The 10,479-nt window shown below is 41.9% G+C and overlaps 1 protein-coding gene across 2 annotated transcripts; it reads left to right on the top strand.

The window, feature by feature from the left end:
* The first annotated feature begins 207 nt into the window (after positions 1-207).
* On the top strand, positions 208-10,261 carry LOC128754381 (uncharacterized). Of its 2 annotated transcripts, XM_053856957.1 has the most exons (15): positions 208-467; positions 897-980; positions 1,980-2,135; positions 2,316-4,134; positions 4,479-4,611; positions 4,685-4,830; positions 4,915-5,094; positions 6,003-6,088; positions 6,568-6,630; positions 6,704-6,795; positions 7,334-7,413; positions 8,602-8,690; positions 8,932-9,074; positions 9,155-9,257; positions 9,914-10,261. In XM_053856957.1, exons 1-15 carry the CDS (start codon positions 310-312, stop codon positions 10,104-10,106), a joined length of 3,525 nt encoding a protein of 1,174 aa, XP_053712932.1. In that variant the 5' UTR covers positions 208-309; the 3' UTR covers positions 10,107-10,261. The 2 variants fall into 2 exon arrangements, with proteins under 2 accessions (XP_053712932.1, XP_053712933.1); XM_053856958.1 differs by lacking the exons at positions 208-467; positions 897-980 and adding an exon at positions 1,501-1,591.
* The last annotated feature ends 218 nt before the right edge of the window (positions 10,262-10,479 follow it).

Genomic DNA, 10,479 nt, shown 5'->3' with positions numbered 1-10,479 from the left:
TAAATGGTACCATTCGGTGACGTGACGAGTGACGCGAATTCTATTTGTTCTAGTTTAATTTTAGTAAGTTTAATGTTATGATAGTTTTGGAGCTTGCATCGATGTACTCTAGTATAGCTTTGTTTCTGCTGTAGCAACTCCACGCCACTAGGAGCGCTCCTCAAAGAATTCTCGGCTTCTCCTGACCAATCATTTGCGCACGAGCCATTTGAACGAGAAGCGGCATTCGCTAAGAAAACTCACTAAGAAATGGATATATGTCCTTAGAAACGTCATCGTTGAGTGTATGGTGGATTTGCTTTTAGAACGATGAAGCCATTGAAGTCGATGTTTTTGAAAACTTATGGCAGACAGCGGATGAAGGTCTCAGGTTGGCTAACGCCCGTCGCACACAGAAAAGCCTTCGACTCTTCTGCCTCCAGCGACAGCGATGACTCCATATTCCTGCCGAAAGCTGCCAAAACCAAGTGAGTCGAAGACAGAAGTGCATCATTGATGCCCTTGCTGTATATTGTCAATGTCGTTAATGGTGTGACGTAACATTGCGTTTTTTAAAGAACTAGACATGCCATTCGATGGTCTTTACTTGGAAATACTATACAATACCGTGTGTAGTACATATGAAGTATAGTAGATCCATTTTGTTTGTGGTTATGTTCCGACCAAAGCATGACACTTCCTGCGAAGATAAATGTTCTTAGAAATATGAGGGACCGAAGCCCTGATGAGGAGAGTGTGGCTCCCTCTCCTCAGCATAATAACAAGCCAGATCTATCACAAAATCAGTAGGAAATAATAACAATGTATGTATTTATATGTCTTTGATTTTGGTTTTTATAAAAAGACTCAGTCTGTGAATTGGGAAACAGTTATAGTATTTCCTTTTTACATGTAAGGCGGCGCAAACGAGTACGTCAGCTGAAGACGGACGACGTGAGCAAGGAGGAGAGTCAACCCATCAAGCAGAGAAAAACCGTTAAGTATGTGTGATTCTTACTCATTTGTTACAAAGAGTTGGATAGAAGTTGTGGTAATCCAGGCCAGAGTAGGTGTAGGAGGCAGACGCTGGAGACACTTTTCTTGCTCACCAAAGACATTTATTAACAAGCTGCTCCAGGGTGCAAAAATAAATAAATAAAAGAAAAGAAAAACCATGGATTGCAAAGAAACTCAACAGTTAACTCAGTGTAACTGAAAAGACTGAAATAATTTCAACAGACTTACTCTTACTCAAAATTACTCTAACGCACTTGTGCACACTGCAGCCTCTCCTTCTCTTGCCTGCCCGCTTCTCTCTTTAAGTGTTTGAATCTGGACTGTACCTCTCAACAGGTAAATCCCTAATACAAATAACAACCATAACTAATTTCTTCTGTAAGAAACAAAGTCCATTGCTCACCATACTTTGAACACAATCTGCCGCATCAGGCTCAACCTCGCTCCATCACTCCATCATAGATAATAAAACAAAACAAAACACTTCCCTACCTTGGCCTCCCCCACAGTTGAAACTTTCCACGATGTCACTAATGACATCATCAAGGTGATAAAACCAGGAAGTGAGCCGCCACGTCCTCCTTTTTACCTGAAGGTAAATATGAAATAATACCTAAATAACTGACATTTAATTGAACCAATAAACGTGCTTTAACATAACCACACTCCTTTGTGTTGATTTTTGATACACCAGAAGATGCAACTCAAACATAACCCGGGATAGTTTGAACGCATGATTCAGGTTAGAGATGGAATTAAATCAACCAAACAAGCATACAACAATAACTTTAAATGAGACGAATGACTTTCAGCCACCTTGTCACAGAAGTCAATGTATTTTGGTGTTCACTATGTACAGTCAAACCTCTCTTTGCTGATATCTAAATTGTGATGTTAAATGAATTAGTTACGCCAGTATTGTCTAGTATTAACTTGTAAAGGAATTGTTGTAATGAAGTCTGTTGACCTGTTTTGACCTTCAGAGCAAAGAAGTCAACCACTTGCAGTGGTGAAACACTTGGTAATGCAAAGAGGAAAGCGATCCTGGATCTACCTGCATTTGAAAACAGTAGTGACGAAGAGAATGTTGGCCTAGTCCCATCCTGCCATGCCGCCGTTCGGCAGCACCACGTGATCAGGTCTGTGTCTGACTCTGCAAAAGCCAACCAAATTCCACTTGCACCGAAAAATGAAGAATGTTACATCATCTACCCACTATTCCAAAATGACGCATGAGTCTTCATTGTTTTGTGTGTTATCTTTGTTCGTCACTTGTGCCCTGATGTCCACCTTTTTTGTTTTTTGTTTTTTTTCAACAGGGTTCCTCCTCCTCGTTCTGTGGGATGTTTTGTTACCCGAAGAAGAAGATCGGTCTTCACAAAGCCCCATGTGCTCAACTCCTCAGATGAGTTTACTTCTCAAGGAAGAGATTTTAAGGGCTTTAAAGGTCGCCGTCCCTCAGAGAAAAAGCAAAAATGCCCACGGTCGGACTCCGATTCCCCCGCTGAGATTGTGGCAAAGAATATGGGAGCTAGCTTTTTGAAAAGGCCCTTTCAGGAAATTTCCCTTAACCAGTCAGATGATCACAGCCTTGAATCATGCACCAAGAAACCCATCTTTTGCTCCACCCCTTCAGCAAATTTAGTTGGCAAGTTGTCTTGTCTTGGCTCCTTCTCAATGATTGATCAATCCCTTAATGCTCCATCAACGTCACTGAGCTGCGTGGATCTTCAAAGCCCATTTCAGGGGAGTGTTGGGTCCCCTCCACTTCTACAGACTTTTTCTACAAAGGAGAATGTTGAGCAGGACAGCCTTGAGTGCAACTCGACTGAAAATGTTGAGAACGCTTCTGCTGACCTGTTTGAAGTTAAGAGCATGGAGTTAGGAAAAGGTCCAAGTGACGATATCAAGAACGTTGGATTAAGTGTTACTCTACATACGAGTGACAGTGAGAGCAGCAGTAGGTTTGTTTTGGCTGCAAATGAGCTGGTCACATACGATCTGAAGGAGCAGTGTTTGACCCACCCATGTAGTGTACAGCTTGAGAGAATTGACCTTGGTTTGGTTTTTAATCAGTCTACTTATTTATCATGTTTGGAGTGTTCAAGCCCAATTAATAGTCCAGAACCTCAGCCACTGTCTTGTGACCCACACACTCTGTTCAATAGTAACATGTCTGTGACTGAGGATGAAGCAAGCCATCATATTAAGTCAATGGTTTACACTGAGACTTGCCAACGTCACGACCCTTTGATTGAAATTGAAAAGATCAACGTTTCCCAAGAGATTATAGACACACAGTCAACTGTAAACTCTTCAAAGGTTTCTGTGAAGCAGTCGGTGCTTGAAAAAAGCCAGAACCTTCACTGTAGTGGTGGCACAAACGCACTTTCTTCTGTTTATATGGACATTGCTGCGCCGAAAGACAAAATCCGTACCACAGACTGCCAAGTCCAACTGAAGCAATTAGATTTGTCGCCATTCAAAGAATTCAGGCCACCATTATCTTGTACCTGCCCTCATTCGTTGGATATGGCCGAGCAAATGCAGGACGATGACGGTTTTACACCTGTAAGACTAAGTATTGAGGGAAATTGTGAGGCTACTGGATGTCAAGACAATGCTGTGGTCAAGGAACGCAGGACATCTAACAATGCACAGATAGAAACACTTGATAATATTTTAAGAATGAAATGTATAACTGATAATGCTGTTGTTAGGATAACAAGAGCACCACTGTCTCAGTTGCAAAAGATGTTGAGCCAGAGGCAGCCATCCAGTGAAGTGTCATACATACCCACTGATGTCCAGGTGTGTGGACCAAGCCCGAAACTCAATAGTGAAGTCCGTACAGAATCAACTTCCTCTCAAACAGTCCGTCTCAGGAAGAGAAGCTCCGCTGTTCCTATCACTGACCAATCCTGTGCAACAAGAAGAAACAAGCCCTTGAAAAAACCTAACAGGAGGAACACGTCAACAGACCGATCAGGCACATCCCGGAAGGCTGGCGTCAGTGGACTGAGTGTGAGTCGCTGGAAAAACAAAGGGAACAGCAGCAGAACTTTGCAGAAGGATGATGCCAGGGGCCTGGACAACAGCATTGTTGAGCTGATCTCCAAACAGCACAAACAAACTCTGGTGAGGAAACCTTCTTTTAATGCCATATTCACTTTGCTTCATGCGTATGGTAGGTTCACTTTTAATGAGTGAATTGTCTTCACCCATTTAATTAGTGGTGTTTAATGCAATAACTGTAGACTTGCTCTATCACAAACAGCTGTACCGGGTTTGGACATTCATACTCTGGTTCTGTATGTGTCAGGACAGGTATTGATTATTCCCCACTGGCACAATAATGCCTCTGTCTGGGGTGGGTAAATCACTGTGTTCAAATTTTCACCCCCAAATTGCTGCTTTCACTCAAAAACCTTTCATACATGTGAGGCGTTAAACGTGCTATCCATTTTGTCTTTGGCGCCCAGGATATGTTGAAACCGGCAATGGGTTTCTCCACTCCGTTGAGAGCTGGTCACCTCAAACTGTCCGGACTGCCCTCAGACACCCACACCTGGAGCCAGCTCAAAGCTGCCCTTTCCGTTCATCGTAAAGGCAAAGGTAATGCAGATGAACTTTTTTCTACTGGTGTCTTTTCATGTTTTGATGAATTCACATGATTGTCCTCCTTTAGTGCTGCTCTCTCCCAGGGTTCTTCATACGCCCTTTTCTCCTGGTGAGAGTGGAATGATCGATGTCAGCCGCGATCTCTTCGCCACACCCTTTCGTACTCCACTTCCCAAACATCTTCGTTCGCAACTGCTGAGTAATGACTCTATGGTAATTTTATACACTAATAAATTATTCATTACTATGCTGTTAAACAGGTTCTAATGTTGTGTTCTCTCCCATCTCTCTTCACAGAGTGAGGAGGATCTGTCTGATGCTGAAAAAGTCTTTGCAGAGTGTAACCAGCAGAGGCCGCTGCCCTGGCAAGCGTGTGTTCTGCCTGTGCAGATGGAAAAAATTACAAAGATAGGGGAAGGAACGTTTGGGGAGGTCTTCTCCACTACAAATGCTGCTGGAGAAACTGTTGCCCTAAAGGTACTGTATGTGGTTCTGTCTGCAAGTATAACCTTGAACTGTTTTTTGTTTGCTTGTTTTTTTTTATTTTTATTTAAGGCAAATTAGAATATCTGAAAACATTTGTTTGTCACTCATTTCAGAATGTGTCAAACATTTAGTTCTTGAAATAGTTATGATTGTGGTTTATTGATAATGAAAACCAAAATGCAGAGTCTCAGAAAATTTGAATATTACATAAGGAAAATAGGATATTTTAAACAGAAATTCTGAAAAGCATGTTAATCTCCATGTACTCAGTACTTGGTTGGGCCTCCTTTTGCATGAAATGCTGCATAAATGCAGCGTGGCATGGAAGCCATCAGCGTGTGGCACTGCTCAGGTTGTAATGGACGCCCAGGTTGCTTTGATAGCAGTCTTCAGGTCATCCGCATTGTTGGGTCTGGTGTCTCTCATCTTCCTCTTGACAACACCCCACAGATTCTCTATGGGGATCAGATCAGGTGAGTTTGCTGGCTAGTCAAGCACAGTAACACCTTGGTCACTGAAAAAGCTTTTGGTGCCGTTGGCCGGGTGGGCAGGTGCCAAGTCCTGCTGGAAAATGAAATGGGCATCTCCATAAAGCTTGTCAGCAGAAGGAAGCATGAGGTGCTCTAAAATTTCCTGGTAGATGGCTGTGTTGACAAAATTGGAAAGAAATCAGAGAAACCCTTGTTCTGACGGTGTTTCACACTCCAATTTCTCACTTCAGAGAGCCGTTCAAAAAGCCAGACTGCTTGTTGAAAGATTCACATGAGGCTGGCGAGCCATAGGCTCCCGACCCCTGCTTCATGGTTTTGGGGGGATTGGTTTATTTGAATCATATATACTCATCCTTATGCTACAGCCTGGCTATTTAGGTGATGAATTCAGCTTGATCTTGTCCTCAGGTGATTCCTGTGGAAGGCACAGAGAAGGTGAATGGTGAAGACCAAAAGACCTTTGGAGAGATCCTTCATGAAATTATCATATCAAAGTAAGTTGTTTTTTTTTTAGGTTACATGTTTCAGGGTTTCCGTCAGGATTTTTTAAATTTAGGAATGGGAGATAACTTCCACGATGACAATTCTGCACTTCACGATAAATTTGATAAACACCATCCGCTCCATTGGACCTGCATACATGAACATGACGAGGATGTGGCGGTGCGCCGCGCTGTCCAGCGCCGCAGTGTTTGACAGCCGACACTGGCGTGTGAGTGTTGTGAAGAATGTGGTGGACTTTAGTTCACAATTGTAGTTTAAACCTTTTTTTTAATACAGACTCTGGGCGGTGAAACATGTGTCAGCAGAATATATAGCATATATGTACATATGTACAAAACACACGACAAGTGCATATCAACATTGTCTCTGGACTAAAGCTCTGTGGTCATTTGAGTCGTGTTGTGACCTGTTTGATAATTGGGGACCTCATTGTAGACCACAATTAAAGGTAAATGATGGTGTGTTACAGGGAGCTCAGCAGCCTGAAAGAGAAGCAACAGAATCATACTCACGGCTTCATTGGACTACATGAGTAAGCCCTCTCCTTGTTCAGGGCCTCCATCCTTGACGTTCTGGCGCTTAAATGTTTCTGTGCTTTACTTCAGTCTCCACTGTGTGCAAGGATGTTACCCCCCTCAATTCCTGAAGACATGGGATGACTTTGACCAAGCAAAAGGTTCAGAGAATGACAGACCAGGTGAGAATCGTATTCCAAGTAACATGTTGGTCTGCAGTCTGTCAGCGAGGATGCATTTGGTTATTTGACTTAAAATAAGCCATAGAACATCATACATAATACTGTATAAAGTGTGTCGTCCTTTAGTCATTCTTTATTAGCTTCTGTAGTGACAAAAAGTATTTTCATGAATGCATCTCTTGTACAGGACATAATTAATCAGGCTTCTCTGTATTACGGACAGTAAGACAGTTGCCTTGTGCCACTACACATATCAATAAACTATAAGAAATATTGTGAGCTACGCAAAGATAGTAGTTGTGCAAGTCTTTGCAGACTCATCATATGTGGTTGAAGAAGTGTTTGGGCTTCAAGTGCAAGACTTAATGCGTATTGTTTTATCTGAAGTCACTCTTGGATATGATGACATTTTTTTCTGTATTTCATCGATAGGCTAAATCTATTGTATTCAGTTGTCAATCACATGGCTCTTCTAAACCCACAGGACTTTATTAGATTGCCTTACCAAGATTTTGACTGAAACTCTCCCTGTGTCCAGATTTCTTTGGAGAAGAGCAGCTCTTCATCATTTTAGAGTATGAATTTGGAGGCGTCGACCTGGAGAACAGTAATGGGAAGGTATGGCGGCCCACATTTCAACTTCTCATATTTTCATATCTGTTCATCTGTCCTCTCAAAGAAGATGCAAAAGTGAAATAAATTTACTTTCAGTCTTTGGGATAAAACTGCCGGATAGGTTTCCAGTAAATTTCGATGGATTTTGGAAATTCCTGATTTTCCATGGGATTGTAGGAGAACTGGGTGGGAATATAGTACTGTACATTAGATTAGAGAGCCTTTATTCTTCCCACAATGTGGAAATTGGAATATATCTAAGCATAAACATAAAGTCACCGGGAATGATCCATATAAAAGGTATTCAATAGATGAATTGTTATTAGTAGCACAGAACACTCTTTAATTACTGTTTCATGAATGAACAAAAACTGGAATATTTCCCATCTCCCAAACCTATTCATTAGAAAATGCGCCTCTATCCAAAAATATTCCAAAAGTGCCATTCAAAATGTGAAATGAAAAGGGCCACTCTCCCTTCAAAACAGCCCATTAAACATGGAACACTAAAGCGAACCCATTTTCACTCAGTCAGTAGCAGGCTAGGATTTTGAAAAGGGCGACTAAAGCCCCGCCCCCAGCCCATTCACCTCCCAACACACCATGTTAACAACTGACTGAACAACTTGCTTTGTAAAAAAAAACTGGATATAGATATCTATTGGTAGAAAAACAACGTTTTATAAAAACAAAGATCTGAGTCAAATAATTGTTAACAGAGATGAAGCATTCAGATGCAGGAGTCTCCTGGGCAGGTGTTTTACTAAACTGAGCCTGATGAATTAAAAAAAAGGAAAAAAAAACGTATGTTTATAAATATTGTTTAGTCCACAGGCTCAAATATGTGCCTTGTGTTAGTCTGTCTCGAGCTCAAAAGTGAGGTCCAGTCTTCTAGAAGTCTTCATGCATGTGGTGGAGGCAGGCAAGTCAAGCTTATGCTAAAATATACTGTCCTCAACTATGCTAAATTTCCCTATGAAGAGCTCTCCGTCTATTGTGAGCTAAAGTTCTGCAATCCCAGTACTTTAGAGTAGAAGTATGCAAAAACCCTGGGGGTTTGTATGTGCTAGCTTTCCTTAGCCTAAATGTGGCGAATAGGTGAACTTTTTGAAAAACAAAGTACCCTGAGGCCTTGAAAGGCACAAATGTCATCTGTGGACGAAGTTACAGTCATTTATTTTTTCTCTCCAGCTGCCGTCTATAAACACTGCGAAGAGCATCCTTCACCAGGTCACTGCGGCTTTAGCTGTCGCTGAGCAGGAGCTCCACTTCGAACACAGGTAGTTCAGACAAACCCACGCACGCTTTTGAACCACCACTTTCACGTGTTAGTCATGTTTACAGACATGTATTGTTGGATTTAATCAACACAAACTTCATGTCTGAAGCGGAAATACAAATAACCTTGTTTGGATTCTGATGACAGTTGTCAGAGACAAGCAGGTTTTAAAATAAAGTATATTAAGGATTCAAGATATTTCTTAAAGTAAGTCTTTCATGTGTGATGCTGCTGTGTTGCAGGGATCTTCACTGGGGCAACATCCTCGTCAAGAAAACAAGCCAGAAGACAGAGAGTTACCTCCTCCAAGGAGCGGCCCAAAGGGTGGAAACCGGGGGAGTGCTCGTCCGCATCATCGACTACTCACTCTCCAGACTGGAAATTGGTGGGATTCCTCGCACACCATACGGCTATTTACCTTTCTCATTAACATGACATGTCATCTGAACACCACAATCTTCATAGATGGTCTGACGGTGTCTTGTGACATCTCCAACGACGAGGAACTCTTCCAGGGCTTGGGAGATTACCAGTTCGACATCTACAGACTGATGAGGCAGGAGAACGGGTCAGTGGATGTGTCCCATGACTGATGTCAAGCTAAAGCCCCGCCCCCAGTCCATCCCACCCCGACACGCAAGTTCCTTAGTGAAAAAAAGAAAATCTATTTGTACAAAACTAACTTTATTAAAACAAACGTCTGATCCTAAACAGAAATGAATTCAGTAGCTGTTGCCACAGTAACACTTTCAGATGCAGGAGTCTCCTGGGAAGTTGTTTTAACTTCACTGATAAAACATATAGCCATAAGGCGTAAGCCAAGTGCTGTGGTGACACCCATCTCCCTGCGCTCCTCCCCTGCGCAGGCTTTGTGTCAAAAAAAAAAAAAAAAACCTAATTACTCCTCTGAATAAAAATCTATGAGTTGGTTTTGTAAACAGTTGTTTAAAGTCTGGAACTTATCATGGAAACCAGTGTGATGACACTACAAGTAGAGTATTACTGTATACAGGCACCAATAATCGGACAGTATATGTTTGCTATAAGCTTCCATTGACCCCTCCCCGCAATGGAGGAGCTTCGCATCCCATTTTCTGCGTGACTTCAGTCTACATTTGGCACCAAAAGCACGTTCATTGGCATCATTATTCACAGTGACCACTGCCACGGTTCCGCTCTTCCTCTGCTACTTCCTGATCATTTGCCTGCTTCTGTGTGTCTCAGGAACAACTGGAGCGTCTACCACCCCCACACCAATGTGCTGTGGCTCCACTACTTGTGCTCCAAACTGCTCACCATGGAGTATCGCAACAGCGGAGGGAAGGCTGGCAAAAAAACCAGAACCCAACTGACCTGCTTCCAGAAGGACTTGCTTAAGTACAGTTCGGCAATGGAAGCCCTCGAATATTTCAATTGAAACTTCCATTGCAACAGTGACTGTGGTTTTATTAAAAGTTTTACTTCTCTTTCAAGATTCACTTCTTGTCTCATGTTTATCTAATGTTATTTTCTAACAAATACTTAATTTGTTTCATTTTGATTTTTTTTTTTTTAATTCCCAATGTTTGTATCTTTCCAGGCATATATTTTTTGATAAACAAACTCACAAATTTTGGTGGTTTGTCTTTTTTTATGTGAAATTATCAAAGGCTCTGTAAACTAGATGGAATAAACCCATTGTTTTGATTATAAAAACATCGATTGGAAGTATAGCATCATGGTTGATAGGCGGATCCTTTTAGTTGCTTGCTTTTTAAGGCCAGTACACAGTCGCCAAAGTCGCCACACCG

The sequence above is a fragment of the Synchiropus splendidus genome, chromosome 2 (assembly GCF_027744825.2).
Source record: "Synchiropus splendidus isolate RoL2022-P1 chromosome 2, RoL_Sspl_1.0, whole genome shotgun sequence".
Taxonomy (NCBI): Eukaryota; Metazoa; Chordata; class Actinopteri; order Syngnathiformes; family Callionymidae; genus Synchiropus; species Synchiropus splendidus.
Note: the sequence above shows the minus strand (reverse complement) of the source record. Positions and strands in the feature narration are given on the sequence as shown.

What these genes read in the sequence shown, in the direction of transcription:
- LOC128754381 (XM_053856957.1), top strand. Translation starts at nt 310, where the DNA reads ATGAAGCCATTGAAGTCGATGTTTTTGAAAACTTATGGCAGACAGCGG. An exon ending in CGTTCATCGTAAAGGCAAAG is followed by an intron (nt 4,612 to 4,684) that starts GTAATGCAGATG and finishes GTCCTCCTTTAG; the next exon opens with TGCTGCTCTCTCCCAGGGTT. An exon ending in ACTCTCCAGACTGGAAATTG is followed by an intron (nt 9,075 to 9,154) that starts GTGGGATTCCTC and finishes CAATCTTCATAG; the next exon opens with ATGGTCTGACGGTGTCTTGT.